Source organism: Poecilia reticulata, chromosome 14, assembly GCF_904066995.2.
Source record: "Poecilia reticulata chromosome 14, P_reticulata-male-v2, whole genome shotgun sequence".
Lineage (NCBI taxonomy): Eukaryota > Metazoa > Chordata > Actinopteri > Cyprinodontiformes > Poeciliidae > Poecilia > Poecilia reticulata.
The window spans coordinates 7690611-7711897 of NC_088843.1; the positions used below are offsets into that span (position 1 = coordinate 7690611).

At 38.4% G+C, this 21287-nt stretch overlaps 1 protein-coding gene across 2 annotated transcripts in view; it reads right to left on the reverse strand.

Annotated features, from left to right (window-relative positions):
- Positions 1-17: 17 nt before the first annotated feature.
- mtus2a (microtubule associated tumor suppressor candidate 2a) overlaps positions 18-21287 on the reverse strand; it is a 44307-nt gene continuing 23037 nt past the window's right edge. Inside the window, exons 5-16 of one of the 2 annotated variants that reach the window (XM_008427177.3) lie at positions 15937-16095; positions 13088-13186; positions 9809-9996; positions 9583-9708; positions 7992-8058; positions 7373-7587; positions 7159-7264; positions 6986-7059; positions 6791-6889; positions 5927-6046; positions 5687-5784; positions 18-5260 (exon numbers count right to left, since the gene is read on the reverse strand). In XM_008427177.3, the coding sequence (XP_008425399.1) occupies positions 4837-5260; positions 5687-5784; positions 5927-6046; positions 6791-6889; positions 6986-7059; positions 7159-7264; positions 7373-7587; positions 7992-8058; positions 9583-9708; positions 9809-9996; positions 13088-13186; positions 15937-16095 (1775 nt within the window). In that variant the 3' untranslated portion in view covers positions 18-4836. Of the gene's footprint in view, positions 5261-5686; positions 5788-5926; positions 6047-6790; positions 6890-6985; positions 7060-7158; positions 7265-7372; positions 7588-7991; positions 8059-9582; positions 9709-9808; positions 9997-13087; positions 13187-15936; positions 16096-21287 lie in introns of both variants that reach the window. The other variant, XM_008427176.3, reaches the window with a different exon arrangement.

Genomic DNA, 21287 nt, shown 5'->3' on the forward strand with positions numbered 1-21287 from the left:
AGATAGCACAAACACTGTTACCTTTTCTTAAACACTTTAATATTGTCCTTTCCCCGTAAATGACAAACAAAAGCATCGACATACTGTGTTCACATTACATTGTTGAACAATCTTATTCCTTCTCTTGTACGTCTCCCCACGCTACAGTTACAACCCAACCATGGACAATGCAGAGAGGTCAAAGAAGAGAAAAGGAGAACAAGGACAGCAAAGGCTGAGAAAACATGCTTCTATTTCTGTCGGTGCACTAAGACACACAACTCATGTTGTAAATGTATTTACATTCAAACATACAATCAGCACCAAAAAGCTCATCTCAGGATCAAAATCCGTAGGAGATAAAGTTTTAAAGATCACCTCTATAAATTTTAGTAATTGAATTGAAGGTTGACAAGCCATTTGCTACAGTAGCATTTGGAAACCAACACAAGTGTTAAAAACATCGCCAAATATATTCAATTATCCACGCTGTTCTGTGGGTAGTTTTGACCAAATGCTACATATTCAATAGCTGCTACAAAATGATCACAAAAGAGGTCCTTCTTTAGTAAACAAAATGGCATGAAAGAGTTTTACAAAATGCAATCATTACAATTTTGACATTCAGAGCAAAGTGAGACACAAATGTCCACGGGACACATTGCAGGGTCTTTACAATACCAGTTTAAGGTTTAGAAACTGTAGTCCATTCAAAAGATTTATTTTGAAATTCAGAACTGTATGCTGCTATTTGTAAACAATATTTTTGTTGCATCCTTGTAGACTGTAGTTTTTGCACCTGAGGTGAACCTTTAGGAGGAATCTTTTAGTGGTGTAAGTGAGGAAAAATAACCCCAAACAATCTGAAAACACAGTTTTTGACTGGTATTTTTTTCTCATTCTTTTTGTGTGTGTGTTTTTTTTATTGTTTTTGTTGTTGTTGTTGTTGTTTTCCTTTATACAATTGAGCAGACATTCTTAAAACCATCAGTGTAGAAAAAAGAAATAAAAGAATTATGTCGGTTTCAGTACATTTCTCAAACACTGCATTTGACATTCTTCTGATAAGAGCATTTAACCCTGTGTCCACATCATACAAAAAGTTGAAGTGTAATGAAAAGAGTTCTTTTCAAGACCATCAAAAAGTGCTGGTAAAGAAGTTACAGACCAACATCTCCCGTAGCTTTTTTTCCCCCCTGGTAAAGATGTGTGAAAAGATTTCTAATAAATGTTTCTTTTATTGCTGCAGCAATCCATCATTTAAGTTAAATAAGGGGGTACGAGAATTAATTTAACCACATTTCCAAAGTACTTCTCAAAATCCAGAAGCAGTTTTCTCATTTGAACAATAATCATTGAATTCACCTGTGGTGATAAACTTTTAATTGGTAATCCACGATGCAAGGGCCAATTTCTGCTAGCAACTCTTCAGTATGGGAAAGACAAGAGAAAATGCATTAAAGTTAGGTTTTACCTTCCAAATAAATGTCCAAAACTTTCTGTCAGAAAACCATTGAGAAGAAAAAAAGAAGAATTTATTATTTACTTTAAAGACTTTTGCACACATCTTTACTGGAGAATTGTTGTTACTGAAAGCCTGGTCCAATAACGTTTAAATGAAGCTCACCTGCTGAGCTGGAGACATTCAAATCAAGTGTGCTGGTAAATATCTTTTTACATTTTCTTTGCAGAGTAAGCATTCAAGAGAGTTTTTCTTAATGACCAGCACCGGATCTCCACATTGAAACTCCATTAAACTCGACTACTTCAATTTCCAAATGTCAGTTTACTGATAAATACGACTGTAATAACTACGAATCCAAATGCATGCTCCCCTTGGTAGTAAAACTGTTGACACTGACTCTCTAGATCAGGGGTGTCAAACTCCAGTCCTGAAGGGCCGCTGTCCTGCAGTTTTTAGATGTGCCACAGGTACAAAACACCTGAATCAAATGGCTTAAATACCTCCTTCTTGTATAGGTAAGTTCCCCAGAGCCTTGCTAATGACCTAATTGTTCTACTCAGGTGTGGTGCAGCAGAGGCACATCTAAAAGTTGCAGGCCAGCGGCCCTCCAGGATTGGAGTTTGACAGTTGTGCTCTAGATCTATCTATTTACAGTGGGTAAAGTTTCAACCGTTTCAGTTTTGTGGATAAAGATCTGAAGCTTACAGCATCTTATTTTAAGCCAGGCAAAAGATCATGACCCTGAGGGTAATTTACTGTAAGAAGCAGACATAACACACCATTTGAAATAGTGAAAAGGTAAAATTTTCTTTTTACCTTTACTCTTTTTATATAGGAATAGTTGACTTGTGGTGTGCTCTGCCGATTTGTAAAACAATTTGGGGGGGAAAATCTTCTTAAATTGTTTTTACAGGGCAGCTGTACAAAAGAAAGAAAGAAAATCTTATAAATTGCCACTCAGATTTCCCTGAACGAGATATTCTAGGATGCTGTGGTTTCCTTTAGTATGCAAAAGTATAAATGAACTACCAATTGTAAATTAAAGTGTATTACAAAAAAGGCAATGAAGAAGTACTACAAATACAGGTTCTACAAGATCTACACTAATTAAGCACATCACAAAAGGTAAACACATTTTTTTCTGTTTTACCTACATAATTTAGAGGCATTTTACACAAGACAGTCCCCTCGAAGTTTAATCTCAAATTTTCTGCATCCATGGGCAAATCCAATAATTTATGCCCTGTTTGTTCTAAACATGTCCCCTGTTCACTCAATGAACTAAAACACTACGCATTCATGCACCACAGATACCGACTGTGCCTAGCAGAAAGAATCCATGCCCCTCGAACTCTTTGTCACACTATAGCAGCAAACTTTACTGTATTTTATTAGGATTTTTGTGATAGGCCAAACACAGAGTTGGGCGAAATGGAACAAAACTGATCTTTTCAACTTCAAAAGAAAAATCTTAAATGGATAGCACACCTCACAGAATACTGCTTTGATGACCATCTCAAAATGGAAAAAGTAAGGACAAGCACTTTAAAGATTGAGATTGGGTAAGTCAAAGCGGATAACGATCCCAAGCCTGTAATCTTCTCCATGACTATGGGTGATCGGGCATTTGCTGTGGCTGCTCCTCGTCTATGGAACTCTCTCCCGGACTATTTGAGAGCCCTGCACTTATTGTCCGATTTTAAAACCGGCTTGAAAACTTTTCTTTTTAGACAAGCCTACTCCACTTTTAAATGACTGTCATTTTTTGATTGTTGATTTTATTTGTTTTTAGCTGCACTGTGTAGCACTTTGAGATTTTTATTAATGAAAAGTGCGTTATAAATTAAATTGATTATTATTATCATTATAATCATATGCTAGAATGGTTCAGTCAAAGTCCAGACCTAAATCCATATGAGTCTGCGGTGAGACTTGAAAGTGGGTGTTCACAATTGCATCCTTTCTGAGTTAGAGCTATCATGCAATTTCATTAAAAATTTATAAAATGTACAATTACTTGCAATGGATGAGAGTAAATCTGGCTACGTGGTGTTGGTCTATAACATAAAATCCTTATAAAAACAAAGAAGTTTGGGGCTTGGATGCCATAAAATGTGAAAATATTTAAGGGATGTGAATACTTTTGCATATTCAAACCAGTGTAATGTACAATTTAGTTGGGCTCTCCAGATTATCTGCTCTACTGGACTCATGTATCTGTATTCCACTTCTGTCCCATGACAAATATTTTTTAAACTTACAAACACACAAATATTTTCTAAACATTTTAGCATCAATAAATAAATAACAGCAATAATCATTTTTTACGTTAAAACTGGAAGACTTTCACAGTACATGCTTGCTCAATTAGCAAAAGACATGTAATAAATAAATCAGTTAAACATTGCACTATAAAGTAATAAACAACAGTTAAAACAATATATCCTGCGCGAGGTTTCCCTTAGCTCTGAGCGCTCCGTTAACTGTTATGTTGTGTTCTGATTGCTGTTGTTGAGGCACAACAGACTGCACATTCCCACTGAGGTACGTAGAAAACAGCAAACACAGATTTTGCAAGTTGACCTGAGGACCTGAAGTGAAGAAGAGCTTGTCTTGTAAAGGAAGACCTGGCAAGGCTGTGAAAAATACACAAAGTTCTCAGTATTTTGCAGGTAACATGGCTCCGCGGAGGTTAGACTATCAGCACTGAGCTAATTAGAAACACTCAAATAGAACTCGAGGAGGCAATTTGCTTGGATTTACAAACCAATTCTTGAACCGAAGTCCTTTATAAATAAAACATTGGTCACTCTCTGCTGGTGAGGTGGTAGGACCAAGTTTAAGGCGCTTTGTTTAGTCCAGATGAAAGGAGAGGACTGACTCTCCTTCCACATCTTATTCTGATGGAGAACAGCTTATTTTACTGAGGATGCTTGTGTGTCCGTGTGTGTGTCTGTGTGTGTGTGTGCGTGTGCGTGCGTGTGCATGTGTTTTTGCCACACCAAAGCATCATATTCTGGTGAACTGAATGCGTAATTTCCATCTCTACATTTGCACTATGCAGGACACATGCAGGAGAGGTTTATCTATCAACAACACCTGTTCTAATATTTAACAACATTTACAGTGTGCAATTAAAAAGACATGAACACACACGGAACAGTCAGGAGCTCTGACTGGAAAATTCAGTTGCAGACAGCATTTTTTCGTGTTTGTATATCCAACTTATAGAATCTCTGCACCACCATCAGAGTGGTTCACAGTGTCTGTACAGTATTCTGGTAACTGGTTCTAGTTACTTTTTTTTTTTGTAACACCATACATGCCTACAAAGCAAAGATTTGGAGTACTGAAGAAAAAAACGGGGAATGTGTGAGCTTTGAAAGCTGCTTTTAATTCTGTAAAGAGGCGTTTGAGTTACAGCAACCCGACGACGGCCTGTGAGTGGGCGTGTTCGGGCCAGAGGAGTAGTTGTGATTGAAAGCCGCCCTGTGAGTAGGCGTGGCCGGTCCGGGAGAGAGGTTTTGATTGACGGCAGCTCTGTGCGACGGGGAGCAGTACTGGGCCTGCCTGGGACAGCCGTGACAGTGGGTGGGCGAGTCGCACCCTGCCAAGGGCGAGGAGGAGAACAGCGGGGAGGAGGGGACGGGGGAGGTGGAGAAGGAGGAGCGGTGGAGCGGGGACGAGGCCGGGGACACGAGGGGGCTGGTCTGGAGAAGCCACAGCAGCTCCTCGTTGTTGCGGCTCAAGCGCTTCTTCTCGGTGCTCTCCTTCTCCACAGACTCGTGCAGGTTGGCGTTCTCCTCTGTCAGTTGCCTGTAATGGGGAAGGATAAATGATCGCATGAAACAGGAAATACAGCGTAATGTTAGAGCTAACCCAATGAAACTAACAAGCACAAAAACCAACCCCTTAAAACGAGTGGACGGTCATGGACGTCTTTTATTTTGCCACGTGGGTCGTCATGGCTCCAACGTTTAAGCCCAGAAAATTATATCGGAAGTTGGACTTTTAGTGCTTTCTTATACCAATTTAATCTAAACATGAATGCGGAAAGTCAGCCTATTTCAACACCAGTGTTAGTGAGCCATACTGAGCCTGGATCAGAAGTCAAGCTTATTCTACTCACCGTAACCTACAAGGTTTCACAAGTATAGTTTAGATAGCCACTTCAAATAACAGACTCAATTTAATTCAGTTATCTGTAAATGTGATTCACAATGCTTTCCGGATGCGTCTTACCTGGACGCAGCGAGGTTCATCTCAATACGAGCCTTCATATCTTCATTCTGCTGCTGCAGAACCTGGATCTTCTCTTCGAGAAACACGTTCTTTTGAGCCTGCTCAAATTCAGAATGCAACAGAGGTGCAACCTTTAATTAACCAAACACTCAACATCATCGGAATCCAGAAAGCTCTGCATCCGTCATTTGCGTGCAAAGGCTGATAGACTGTGCCTGTAGAAGGCCTATTTGAGCCTACCACTTTCTCCAGGTCTGAGATCTTCTTCTCCTGCTGGTGAATCTGCTGATTTTTCATCTCAACAACCTCTTTCAAACTCTTCAGATCTTTCTCGATGTGCTGGTATGGAGCTAAAGCATCCTGTTAAAAACAATAATGATATTCATAATAACATCAAGAAAAGGCTTTGCTAAAATATTCAAAACCCTTGGATATATATGTTTTTTTTCAAATGTCATGATACAGCCACAGGTTCTAATGTGCATTATAAGTGATAAATCAAAACAAAGTGAATTATTGTGAAATGGAATGAAAAATAAACAAACAAAAAAGCAACATTATTTTCATACAGTACCAAGGAACACATAAGGCAATGCAGAGGTAAAGCTATTGTGTATTTCGACTCCCTTTAGATAATTGTTCAGATATTGCCTCTATCTGCTTTTGGTATTACTGAGCGGATGATGGACTTTATATTTTATTTGTACCAAGGGTTGCATTGAAAGTATTTTCCCACCATCTAGTGGCCAGAGGCTGACTGATATCTAAGCTAAGCTTTATTTGATTTATACTATGAATAATAAGTTGGGTTTGCTAAATTAAAATAATCTACTATTTAAGCAATTTTAGCATCTGCAAAAAACAACAGGTATTAATTTCGGTGGATATAAGAGTTCAAACACTGCTGTTAACGCCACAAATGACAGTTTTGTGGCTTTAACATGACAAAAAGTTGAAAAGATATAATTTTCAAAAGCACTGTGTCATTTTTATTTATCTTTGAAGTATTTATAAAGAAGCCAAACTGAATTGGACTCATTTTAGAGACATCTTTGAGGAGTGAGGCAGATGGTTCTGTTTAGGAAAACTTAGACTTATACTCACAATGATTTGTTCATCCGTACTCCTTCTCAGAGCTTCCTCGAAGCGTTTGGCCTTGTCCTTTAGACTCTGGTTTTGAAATGTGAGCATATCTACTTGATCCTAATCAAAGACACAGCAGAAATTGAACATCATACATCCACACGGCCAAGCAGGTACAAGGAACCTATAAAGTACTGTCTTCTGCAGATATAATACCTGTAAGGACAGTCTGAGTTTCTCAAAATCTTCCTCTAGGAGGAGCTTCTGTTGCTCATGAGCTTTTCTCAAGTCTGCACATAAACACAGCAACACAACAAAATGAGAAGTCAGTTTTAGCAGTTTATGCATCACAATTTTGTTTTTTTATTTCATATCTAAAAAAAACATACCTCTCATGGTACGAGCATGCTCCTCATGCAGTGTTGCCATGGTGATATTATGCATGTCTCTGAGCTCCTGCATAGCTGCCTGGTGGTTAACTGTCACCTCCTCCATCTAACACATCCACAAACATATATAAATATATATACAAATAACAAGACATGTGACAGTTCGCATTGAACATGAAAGACTGGATCCCATCCCCTGATTCCTCTCTGTCACCTGCTCCTGCTGCTGAGTCGTCAACTCCTCCATCTCCAACCGATGCTCCGCCTTCAGGTGCTCCACCTCAGCAGCGTGACACTTCCTGAGGCCCTCTTCCACCGCAGCCAGCTCTGCCTCCTGCTGCACCTGGAGCTCCTGCAGCTCGTGCTCAAACGCCACCTCCAGCGCTGTTTTGTCCTGCTGGAGTCTCTCCCAGCGCGCCGAGTGGGAGGCTGCGCGTCAAGCAGATCACGAAAGGGAATGAAAATGTTCAACTTTTACAGAGAAGCTTTGATTTTGAGTAGCTAAAACGTGTTCAGTAACAGAAATTCATGGAGAAAAAAATATATAAACATAAAAATTCTGATAATACCTGTAGAAAGATAAATAAATATATTAATAAATTAATTGTTTTGTTTTTTTTGGCTTATTTGCTAATCAGGACCAAAGATGTGTTTTGAATGCTCTGGGAAAGAAACAGCCAAAAATGAAAAATATTTCATTTCTAATAATTAAGTGAATTACTGTTCAATATCTGTGAAAGTAATTGACAAATACACTCTTGGGAATTACACAATAAAGCAAGAGAAAATGTCTACGTCAATATTCATATAGTCTTATATGTATTCTCACTTACTCATTTCCTCTCTAGCTTTCTTCAACTCCAGGGACAATTCACTTTGACCTTCCTCAGCAGTTTTGTTCTGCAAATTACAGAAAAACAAAACAACTACATATTTTTGACATTGTGAAAAATCTAAAATCTAAAATCTATTAGCAGTAAAAAGTTTGTTTGTTTGAAGCAGTAACAAGAATTTGTAAGAGTATACAGCAAGTCAGGATGAGCTGACATGTTGATTTCATAAGCAAACACTGAGACTAAGTTGCAAACATTAAGCATGTATTCATGCGACTTGAATATTTTCACATTTTGTCAAAGATCAACATAAGGCAAAATAAACAGAAAAATAGGATACACATTTTTCCAAAAGTTCTTATGAATTAAGACATAAAATGAGTTTAGAATAAGTATACTTGTTTATAATTTAATCTGAGTATGAATACAGCAGTTCTGTAAAGTCCTCAGGGTGAATGACACAGCCACAAACCAAGAACTGATTATTCTTGGTGTGTGGAGCTAAATCCTGGAAGAAGACCTTTCAGAGGCTGCAACAGACTAAGGGAGAGAGGGGTCAACATCACTCAGAGGACAGCCAGAGCTACAACAAAATAGATTAGATCACTCATACTCATTTGGTAAAATGAGACCAATTAAACTGCAAATCTGTGAATTAAAAAATTTGTATTCACACATACCTTTCATCCAGTCTGACTGAGTACATATGCACGACACATTTTTTAATATTTTTATCTATGAAAAATTTGAAAACCATGTATCATTTTGCTTCCGCTCTACCGATATATGCTATTTTTTTCCTGACTAGAACACTGCAAGTCCATTCGTCCTTGTTCTTACAGGGTTCAATGTCACTTTCAATTAATTTTGTTTTTTGGAAGGGTGCATTTGCCCTGCAAGGGGGAGCGTACGTGACCTGCATGAGCAGCACAGCAAAAACCACTTCAGTTTAAATGATGCATATATCATTTACAACCGTCGCTCTCTGCCGTTTCCATCAGCAGGGGGTGCTCAAACCATCTCTGCTGCCCGCCACCTGTCTTTTGCATTTCTGTGCTGTGTGCCGATCGAATGCGGCGCTCAGACAATGACTATAAAGGAGTCAGACAGACACAGACAGGATCACTGCTTCCCTGTCTCAGAGCCTTAAACACATCATCTGGCAGGGTGAAACCAGTTCAGACACACTAACGTAGAGCCCGTCTTCACACAGTCACTCCAGCTCATCATCCTGAATGTCACCTCACGGTGGGAAATTATCCATCCGACCTTATTCATGTTCACAGTTTGCACACGCATTGCACATGCGTTTGCTACAATCGAGGGTCAGGGGAAAATGGTAGGAGGAAACATCCTGTGGAAAGTGTATGGAGGAGAAACAGATGAATTCTGCTGGTAATCAAAAGTTGTGTCCCAGGAAATCAGAGGGAAAGATAAAAATCAGAACACTGATCACCATTTCTACCCTCCACTGAGGATTATTAGGCTGTTTTATGACATGCCAAGTCTTAGTTAATTGGGAACAGGGCCGCTGTTGCGGAACAGGGAGGCACAAGGTCATACTTTCATTATATCATTTCATTTTGGCTACCTTGAGGCAATAATGCTGAGTGGTGATGATAAAGGCATCAAGACCTAGAGAAGTTCTCTGCAGCTCATCCCTCAGAGCTTTTAGCTGCCTCTCCTGACGGTTGCAGTACCTCTGTAGTTTATGAACCTGAGCGACAAGAAAAGAACATAAAAAAAAACAAATAAGTGTAGAAAGAATGCAATAGAAGAAAGCAAACTTTAGCTAGGCTGACTCTCTCATTACTGACCTCCTCCATTTGGTCCATCTTTTCCTTCTCATCTGCTTGCCTTTCTTGCTCTTTCTGCTGAGCCTCTTCTTTCTCTTTCTGCAGGTTCTCCTGGTGTTCCTGCTGCGGCCTCAGGGGAGCCACACGCCGAGGTGACCCTGAAGGAGTGGAACCCCGCACCGCCGCTGCAGGTCGCTGCCCGGGCTGGACTTTAGAGCGAAGAAAAGCAAGCAAAGACTATAAATGGGTCGAAGTGAAGTTTATTTTGTATAACATGTTTCAGCAACAATGCAGTTCAGAGGCAATTATGTGTTTCACAAGGGGGGGGGACGTAATATAAAGCTTTCTTTATCTCAATAATTTTAAATAAAATGTGTTCTGGATGTGTTTTCAGTCCCTAAAGTTACCTAATAAACAAATAGAGTGCAACTTTCTTGGGAGGAGACTCAACATGCAGCCCAGGAAAGAAATCAGTTCAAAGTGTATCAAAGGCTGCATGTACTGCAGATATAAATCAAAATAAAGAATCTGTGGCAAGACTTCAGAATTGATGATCTTAGAAAGACTTTATTCAATATGACTAAACTTGTGCTTTTTGGTGAAGAACAATCAGCAACAACATCAATTTCCAGTTATACAAAAGGCATCCTGCTGTAATTGCAGCAAAAGGTGGTTCCACTGACCACAGACTATAAATACACACCACACTTTCCAGATTTTGATTCATAAAATGTGAAAACCACGTATGATTTTTTTCCCCCCCTTTATTTTACAGTTATTCACTGTTGGTCAACCTAAAATTTACAACTGTAATTCCACAAAATGTGAAAAAGTTGAAAGGGTGTGAAAACTTTTGCAACACACAGGATACATCTTCATCATCTAATTTTTAATTCTCTATACCAATGAAACTGACAGCTGTTAAATTAAGAGAGATCTGACCTGACCCGCTGCTAATGATCGGCTTCTTGAGATAAATGATTGGAACTTAATGAAATCTTTTCTGCAAAGGAAGCTTTGTGGTTGTCCCTAATCTGATGTCCCTGCCTCTAATTTCATGATAAATGGGTCTAATATTTGTTCCGTGCAAGAATTAATCCACAGAGTGTCACTGTGAACATCTAGGGTTTTATAATAACTTGTGTGAGTATTTACTCGTTAACTATCAATCTAAGTAAAGGTTTCATCCACTAATGATGAGAGTAATTTTAAAGCTGGGCAAACATGCTCACCTTGTCATTTTTCCCAGGAGGGAGACAGCCGTTATGTTGCAGCTGACATACAGACAAGTCCATTACCCTGTATGTGTTCCACCTTGTCAATGGTTGTGAACAAAGGTGCACAACATCTTTTAGTTTTGCAATGCCATGTTTAAAAACAGTTATTGTAATTTCTTTTTTAAACCCCTCCTATAAACCTATACAAGAACTATCCCCCAAATGTCTGCACCTCTGCATCCCCAGCCTGAGCCAGATCATTCGGACCTACTGAAGCAAGAGGGAGCGGTTTCCATGACAACGTGAGGCAGAGATTGGGGTGCAGGGTCCCAGGTAATGGGAAAGAATTGGTTGGAGGAAGGTGGGGTGGGACGGGGGATAAAATAAGAGAAAGAGCAGTGAGATAAAAGAGAGAAAAGAGTTGCAAGGCATTATTGAGTAGGAGGGGGTGGGGATGAGGAGCGGAATGACCGTAATAATGATACATTTCTAAAGCCCATTTAGATGAGTGAGAAAGAAAGCTGATAAGAAAAGCACATCTTTTTTTTCCCTAAAAGAGGAAGTGAATAAGGTTGAGAAAAAGGCTTTGCTTCTCAAAAACCACACATTTTAGCAGACCTTGGAGCATTTATCCACATGATTATTCCCTGTTGTGCTTGGCCTCTCTAAATTATTTCCACCCTACTTTTCCTGACAAGCACACATGTGCATACATACCTGCAGACATCTGTAGTTTCCACCTGAAAGGTTACAGAGAGGATACTGAATACTAAATGAATGTGATGCAGATGGGAGCAGGGAGAACGGATTTGGAATATTAACACGAGCAACAATGATGAAAACTTGAGGAAAGATCTTGCTGACAGCAGAGATTAGATTTATTTATTTATTTTTTGGTTGGGTTTTGTGGGTTCACTCTTTGAGGCTGCAGGCCCACCATGATTGGTTCCCTGGCCGCATTTAGGTAAGGTGTTGTTAAAATATTGCAAAAAAGACTGCAAACAGGATGTAATTATACATTTATTTATCACAACCTGGATTTTCACACATGCCTGGAAATATCACTGAATAATGTCAATACATGCAAATTTCATTGGGCAGAAGGAAATTCTTTGATTATATCGGTAAAGGTAAAATTAGGTGAGGTGCAAGGAGGAAAGTAAGGAACAGTAACACTGCAGTGGAAATATTAAACGGAAGAAAAAAAACTAAGCCTGGGGAGACTTTTTTTTTTTATAAGGAGACATTTGGATGTTTGCTGCAATCCCATGACAAATTTTTTTTTCACCACTGCAGATCTGGAAGAAGGAAAAGCTCTGCTTTTTATGGACTAAATCAAATCATAGATGGGAGCTGTGTGCTCAGCTCAGCACGCCATACTTGGAATAACCACATACCATCCAAGCTGCAATTGGATGTGGGTAAATTTCATAGTTTAAAATATTTCACCAGGCTGAGCTGGAGTAAAGGAGTACAGAACCACATGGAGTTCAGATGTAGTTTTAGAATGGAAACATGAGGATCAAACTAACAATGTATTAAGAACATTTTTATATAATCCTGCATTTATATTCACTGTAAAGGTAGAGGTAGAGGCTAGGATGTCTGACTAAATTAAAATATCATCAAGACCCTAAATTACTTCAGAAATTCTATTCAAATACAATTATATAGACTGATTTCATACAGTGATGCATCTGCTTTGTTTATGTTTACTTGCTTATATTTTCATGAAATTTTAATTTATTGACATACACCTGTACAGTATTTTCAAAGTAGTTTTTACAACCTATGTTGGACCGTCTCATTTTACAAGTCAAATGCCGGCCCCAGAATAGTTCTTCCTCCTATTCTGAATCTTTCAGTGATAGAAATCATGAGCGATAGCAGAGAAGCTTCTTATTTTTCAGTTTTACAGGCTCTTCTGTGCGCCATCTGCAAGTTTTTACTCCCAAAGTCCAAAACAAATAGCTTATTATAATAAACAGTCGATAGGAGTGAGTTTAATACATTGTTGCTTTATTTCATGCAGTCCTGAAATGAAAATGGCAGGCTTTAATGAGGACTTAACTAAAGAACTTACCTGGGGACTTTAGTTTCGGGGGAACCACTGCCAACCTTTTTGGCGAAGAAGGAAGGGAACGTGTGACCTCTGAACTCCTCTGAAACTCCTTTCTGCCAGCTGTCAAAACACATCAAAGTTTGATAAATCAGTGGGTGGTTTCATCCTTAGAAAATCATGCAAAATTTTCAAATCCACAAGAGGAAGCATCTGGCAAATACAAATTTTATTATGTGAAGGCATGTTTAGCTGGATAGTATCTGTATGTATGTGTGCACGTGTCACAACCATCAAACTTGCTCTTCACTTTTCTTTTCAATCTTTTTCTACTCTTCCCTTTCATCTCCTGCTGTCCCCCATGCTGTGTGTTATAAATATATTTCAGTACCATCTGTCAAACATGAACAGGGCATTCAAGGGTCTACATACACATCACCTTCATGCTCCTTGTAACATTCCACACTTTCTAGGCCAAAATAGGTTCCAAATAGGGATTTCTAAGACCTTTTGTTTTCTGTTTTGTGCCTGCACATTTGCTTGTATGCTGCTACATTACACCTTTTACACAGTTGGAGGTGTGTGAGGTGTAAAGCGAGCAGCAGGTTTTACAGAGTGATGTTAGATGTGTTGCACTGGAGTGCTATGGATGAAACTGCGAGAAGCTAAAACGGTAACGGGAGGAAAGTGAGAAGAAAGGAAGTTTCAAGAGGTTTGTAGAGAGTCTGTCATGAGGCAGAGAAGAGAGGGAAAAGAGAAGCTTTGAAAAGAAACTAATTAGACCTGTTATGGGAGAGAAGCCTCTGATCCTGAGCAAATCCCCATACAACCCTGGAGAGATACTCCGGGCCTCTGGAGAGATCATTTATGGGTTCACTGTATGTGTGTTCACTCCGCATGCTCTTCTGCTGTCATTCAAATGTTGCTCTCAAATTGGCTAATAATGTTGGTGTACATATCACAGATCAATTCATATTACTGTAATAGTTTGAGTTTGTATTAAAAAACATCAGCGTCCCAAGTGAGTGAAAGACTTACAGTTCTCTTTATGGGAGCAGAGCCATCTGACGTTATGATAGTACAGTGCTGAGCAAAAATATTCATACCTATAGAGTAGCGTCGTCAATGTAGCTGTCATACATTTTATTTTAAAGGAGTGGGATCAAAGATCTGCTGTAGATCCACATGACACTGTGCTGAAACATACTCAAATTAAATCAACATTTATGGTAGCAACAGACACAATTTTTAGGACTAGAACTTTGCCGTACAGATCTAGTCAAATGCAATCAAAGCTAAAATTTAGCAGACATTTTGAAATGTCCTCATGTATGCAACTACACTGCTCAAAAAAATAAAGGGAACACTTAGACAACACAATATAACTCCAAGCAAATCAAACTTCTGTGAAATCAAACTGTCCACTTAGGAAGCAACACTGATTGACAACGGGGACCCTCGTCGGGTCAATCAGTTTGATTTACTTGGAGTTATATTGGGTTGTTTAAGTGTTCCCTTTATTTTTTGAGCAGTATATATGACAAGCCTTACTGAAAACTGAGTTTAAGCTGAAGCTAATTATTTTTTTATTGAAATGTTTGTTAAAATTCTAACATAAGAATTAAGTTCATAGGGTAATACTGCAAAGTTATAGAAAACAAGCAACAGACGTGTGTGGGTCTGGCTGGATTACAGCATCTGTCATGCTTTCACTCTACAAGCCTGAGATTTTGTGGTGTCTCTTTGGTGTCCCAAACCACCAAACCAATGAAGATAAAAGCCTTTGGTGGCAGCTGCATACCAGCTAAACACTCAAACTGTTTTATCTTGTGTACTGGTGAATTTGATGCAACTTATTGACGTGGCACATTTCTTAAAATCAAAGGAAGCGTAATTAATGGAATTGACTAAAATAGAGAATAATAAATAAATTCATGAATAAATAAAGGTCATAAAACAAGATTCCAGGCTTTCAACATATACCACTGTAATAACTCAGGACAGCTAAAAACATATGCATGCTCTGATTTTTAGGTTTTCATTTGACAAGATTTTCCCAGAGCATTTGTCTTTTTCCTTCAACTTTACAGTTAAACATTACTTAGTGTTCATCTAAATCACATAACTTCTCATCTCAGCCCAACCCTGAAATTTCTGGATATATATAAAAAAAGAAAACTTTCAAAGGGTTTGAATAGATTTGCAAGGCACTGCAATAGACTGGTGAATATTTAAGCTGTCCAAGAAAAAGAAAAACACCACACCACTACAAATGTAATAAGTAACAAAACAAAACAGAAAAGTAGAGTTAATGCGAACTCACATCACATAAATTTAGTGTTCATTGTTCAGTAATTTACTATAAAGATTAAAAACATTACATTTCACATTTTATTCTACAAGGCATCTGGTGTTGACTCCACTAGTGAAAATCCCGTTGTGTGTGAAAAGCATCACAGCCTTGTCTGCTGCTGGTGTTACTGGTGCTAACAAAGTCAGGTGTGATCCCGCATGAATCTCACATTTTTGTTTCAGCTTGAAAAGTTAAACTAGCTCATAGAAGATTGTTTATAGCTGTTTAATATTTCAGCAGAAAACCAAAATAATAATAAAAAAAACCCTTGCCATCTAAACAGCGAGGTGCCCAGCTTGGTGCAAAGCAAGCAAATAGTAGTTTGAAAATAGCATATTACCCTTTCTGACAGCACTGCAGCACTCAGCTATCAGTTTCTGACTTTTTTAGGGATAAAACTGCTCATTTTACTACAACACTTAAAAATAAAATAAAGTAAAAAAAAAAGCTCATCTGAGCCTTTAATTAACAATGTATTTGGGAAGACAATTTTTTTTATTTTTTATGATCTTCTACTGACCTCCAGGTGAGCTTCTTGGCTGGGGTGGCAGGTAGCGTCGTGGCAACACCGGGGTGGAGGGGGGCTGGAGGCTGCGGCATGGCGGACCCCTCTGTTGATCTGTTGACGGGGGGCTCGTTGTCACTCTGTGGAGTGGAGGCTCCTCGCTCACACTCATACCTGGAACACATAAAATATAATTTTACTTCTCTGAGGTTTAATTTTCAATCAAATGTTTAATCTCAAATGAGTCGTTTCTCAAAACCCATCTATCCCAACCTTTCATGAATACAATCCTTTTCCTCGCATGGCTGTGTGACCCTGGTGTTACGTCTAAATTTGGACTCACTGGACTGAGAAATGGTTTGTTACTTGAGGGTCTTGCTGCTGCCCTCAATCTTCCTTTTCTAACCTGGATCACAGCATTTGTTCTTCAGATGCACACACACACGCACGCACACACACACTTTCTTTCACACAAATTGAGACACACCAACTCACCTCGACTCACACATAATACTGATGATTGCTTGTTCTAGTCTTTAGCACTGCTATCTTGTCAACTATATACCTTAAACCAGCTATGATACATCGTCTCCCAAGCTCATCTCCACAAAATTGATCAATAACAGCACAGCAGAGCGAGCCAAATGATGACTCGTTTAATTTAAGGCTGCCGCAAAGAAGCTTTAAGATTCTGATTTAGTCAAGTACAACAACTTGCTTCTCTCTGTGCCACCAGAAGACTGAAGGTTCGTCTCATGTTGTGCCAAAACCCCCTCAGGTCTCTGGGATTAGAATAGCTCACTGCAGGGTGCCTCATGTTTTCAGAGCAGTTACGCAAGGGAACATTGTTTCAATCTTCCCATCAACAGAGACAAAAACCTGTACAGAAACATTTACAAAGTAAGAGATAATTCCAAACAAATAATTAAGAAATTCATCGTTATTTTAACACTAGCTTCACTGTGCTACCTTTTGAAATCTAAAGAGTGAAAAAGATCTCCCAACAGAGCCGTCTGTCCATGCATCACTTCACTGCTTGACTCTAGATACGTCTGCATCATTGACTTGAAATTTTTACTGTGGTTTAAGATGATGTATTGTGAATTGGTGTCATATGCTATTAATAAACTGAATTGAACTGAATTAAATGTATTAATCAACACTTTCTCCAAACAATCCTCCTGCATGTTTAACAAATACAATTTAACCAAAAAACTAATTATGTGGCGTAAAGTGAGATTTGTTCAAGCAATACGATGATCACCATTATAAAACTTATTCTGGTGACAGTTGTTTAGACAAAAATGCTTATGTGAACATCATAGCATTGGGCAGAATAAGTCCCCTTTGAGTTAACTTCAAGAAATAACTGCACTTTCTGTCATGCATTTATTATTTTAAAAATAGGTTAATAAAGCTTTCAATTTTTGTCCTCATTAATATTATGGGGTTAGCACCCATAATCTGGTTGGTGCACTAAACCAAAGTCTTGCTCTAAAATAGCTACAGATGACTCTGGTTTAACTGATGCCTATTTCAAATGGTCATTGGGGGAGGGGCCGGGTACAACCTGCACTAGTTGCTATTCCATCACATGGGAATTCAGAAATATTAATATGTAATAAAGTAAATATTTGATCAAAAGACGGTTGACTGATGCTCTCAAAGGTCTTGTAAACATAGAAATAGCAAAAATAGAAATAGAAATAGCCTTTATAAGGCTGATGCCTTGGATAAAATAAATTATTTATGATAAAACATAGTGACTGACAAACTACACCGTACGACAAATGACAATAAGAGGAAGGAAGATATTTAAATAAGGGGGAAGCTGATCAAGGAAGTGAACTGGCAAAAGAGCAACGAGAAGAAATAAATGAATGACAGAGAAAGAGAATGAAGACCCAGGCCTTTTCTGAGCGTGCATGAAAAATCTTATGCATATTTAACGGAGATCATGAAAATGAGGAAACAGCTGGGGATGAGGTAGGGAGCCTTTTTTACACCTCTGCAGGAGGCCATTTTCTAGGAGAAATTTCTTGCACGTTCCAGCAAAAACTAAACTAATGCTGATTTTTGTTTGTTTGTTTGTTTGTTTTTAGTCAAAGTAGATGAATACATAAAACAACAAGATAAAGCTATCCAATCCCACATACAGCCTCACAGTTTGCCTGTTGTGAAAAGTACAATTCTGATTGTGATACGAAATGGCTCTAAAGACTTTTCATCGGACTTAAAATCTCATTTATTTTTGATGAACTCAGCTTAGTTGGAGCCTTCCCCATCAGCAAAAGAAACTCAAATGCTGTCCTAAAGGAACTGATCCACTCTATCTCAGCTGAATTTACAGAAAGCTGCCCTCTCCAGGTGCTCACACAAACACACTAAGTGTTGACAGGGAATAAAGCTGCACAGCTGGCACTGCTGACTTGCTAAAGAAAAAGAAAAATCCCAGTCATCAATGCATTCTCCTTCTGGAAGTAACTAAACATTTCAAGCTATAATATGAGCATAAAACTAACTGGTGAAGTTAATGTACACTTTGGTTTGTGTGTATTGATTTAGTTTATCTTTACTAGGGAACATTAATCATATCTGATGTTCTTCAGTGAAATAATCTCAACAAGCGACTTTGATATTCTCAAATAGTTTAAATCAAAATAACAGTTTCACACCAATATTAAGTGAGTAGAAAGTATCAGCTTTGTTGTACAATGTAAATGAAAAAACCTTCAATATTTGTAAGTTTTCAGAACCGAGAAAGTTTTGATTGCCTTTAAATACAGGATTTAACATCTGATAATCTTTGGAAATATATTTAAATCATACCTCATCAGTTTTCTTTTAATTAAGCCACATGTTCCCTCTGACAGATGCACTCTACAGTCAGTTTAGTGGATGTAATTAAGTATGAAGAGCAAATCCATCAGAGACTGATGTTTGTTCTGCCTGTCAACTGCTGCTTCCTCTCCTCTGTATGAGGCTCATGTAGGAAATGCCTGTCACTCTTCCACCGTAATTCAGAATATCCTATTTAAGCTACTGCTCTGTCTGGAAGATCTTTCAGATCTCCACTCTTCTTACAGTCTATGCACACATTAAGTACACATTATGATCTAAAGAAGAAAAAAAAAAGTCTGTCTGACAAGTAAAGGAACATTTTAAAAAAACAACATTCTCCTGTGGTAAGTTTCCCTGCATCTGTTTCTAATGTTGCTACATGATATTAGTCTCACATGTCAAACACATGTGGAATAATATATGGAAGATTTTTCATGGATTGCATATTATATAATTTCCACGTATAAAATATGTTGCAGGGTTATCTCATGATTTTTAGACGCTGCTTGATATTAATCCAACATGTGAGACACGTGGTAGATTCTGCATATGTTTGATCTGTCTCTACGTGACGTAATTAAAATATTTCAAAGGGATTTCAGCCTTTTCCTTCTGAATTTGTTGTTATACATCATTTACACATTCAAATGCATGTAAAAGCATTTCACACACCTGCTCACAGGTTTCCTACCAGATGGATTTTTCCCCTTCATGTGTTTTTTTAAAATCAGTTGTGCTATTTTGAGATTTTATACAAACTGATTTTATTTAAGGAGCCGTGACTTTAAGTGCAGAAACTTTTCACCTGAAGCTGTTCTGAGAAATAACAGAGTTGTATGGCAAAATGACTGTAATTATCAGCAGAAAAACTATCATTTACTAACAATAATAAATAACTGATTTTAATTATATTGCACTTTAAGATTCCTCTGCTTTGTAAATAAGATTTGTATGCAAAGTAAGATGTAAGCAGGTGCACTAAAACACATACAATGTCAGGCCTTGTAGCATTTTCAAATGTAAATTAGAGAACACTTGAACAGCACGCAATGGTCCTGTAACATATAGACAGGGCAGAGAAGGACCTATGGAGATGACCATCTGTTAGCTGCACTGGATTCAAAAACCGTCAAGAGGCAGATTCAAGCCCGCTGAAATGTTCATCTGCACACCTCCGAGTCGTGATTTACAGACAGCAACATGAAAGATTTATTTTTCTAGCTTTGGTTTACTACCAGCCTGACACACAACAATCATTTCATTGAGGCAACGATCTCATCCAAAAGAGCTGAGCACATCCAGGGTGCATTTGAGTTGGTATGGCGCTCGCTCTTTCCTCACTCAGTATAGATTAGGTCAATTTTCCACTGCTGTTCAGTAGGTGGTATACATTTGTGCCTGCTGTTTACAGACTTTGTCGCACACTTTCGCTCACAAGGAGTAAGTAGAGCTGTAGTAAATAAAGGGGGAAAAGCGCTGTCACTAAAGCTCAAGGCAGAGCAATAAAACCTGCATTTTATCTTAGAAGAAGATCAAAACATAGCCAGAAAATGTTAAAGAACGATAATACAAAAGTGTTAGGGGAAAAAAAAAATCCTTAGCAAAGCTTATGTTTAATATTTTACTGCCACAGGCTGCAGTGCAGGGCCATGTAAACCAGCACTATAAATTGAGTCACATGAAAAAAAAAATTTTACAAAAAAAAAAAACACACAGTAGACTTTAAAAACCTATGTGAATGCTAAAACTAAAAAGAATTATGTAAAAGAATATGGCATTTCTCAATTTTCCATATTTATGATACCATATGATAAGAGATGATTTTAAAAAGTACAAGGAATAAAATCGAGAACATATATTGAATATCAGTAAATAAAATTATTTTGCAAAAAAATCTTTAAAAGTTATTACACACATAATCATATCCGCATTTAGTAACACTTCATGTTTCCCCTTAGCACATAATGCAGGAAACACTAAAGTTTAGCTGCTATCGATCCAGCAGTTTTCTTCCAGCGTGAAATGTCCGGTTCAGTCATAAAGTCGAGTAAACACTGAGCTGGATGAAATGGACGTTGAAGCTGTCAGTTAATGAACAGGCTCGATGAGACCATCTTCCCTGTCACAGCTCTGATGCTTTAAGAAGCTTCAGCCATGTTAGTTTTATTCTCCTTATCCACAGAATAGCATCCATATCTAATTGGCCCATCTAATTTGCTGCTCTCTGGGTGAGAACGTGTGCGCATGTGTGCATGCATGCTTGTGTGTGCGTGCGTGCGCCACAGAAACCATCTGTTCGCAGTGAGCTGGCATGAGTCTCAGACCAGATCTAAGCCTTGTGTGGCATCTGGGGTTTGACATCCTCTCCTCCATCTACACTGATGCTTCTCTTTCCGCTCGTTTCCCCCCTCCATCCCACTTTCCCATTCTCTATGCTTGCTGCTCATTTTGACTCATTGGATTAGTGTTTATAGCCACATCACTCTTCACCTTCTTCCTTCTGCTCCCTAGATTCATTTTGATTT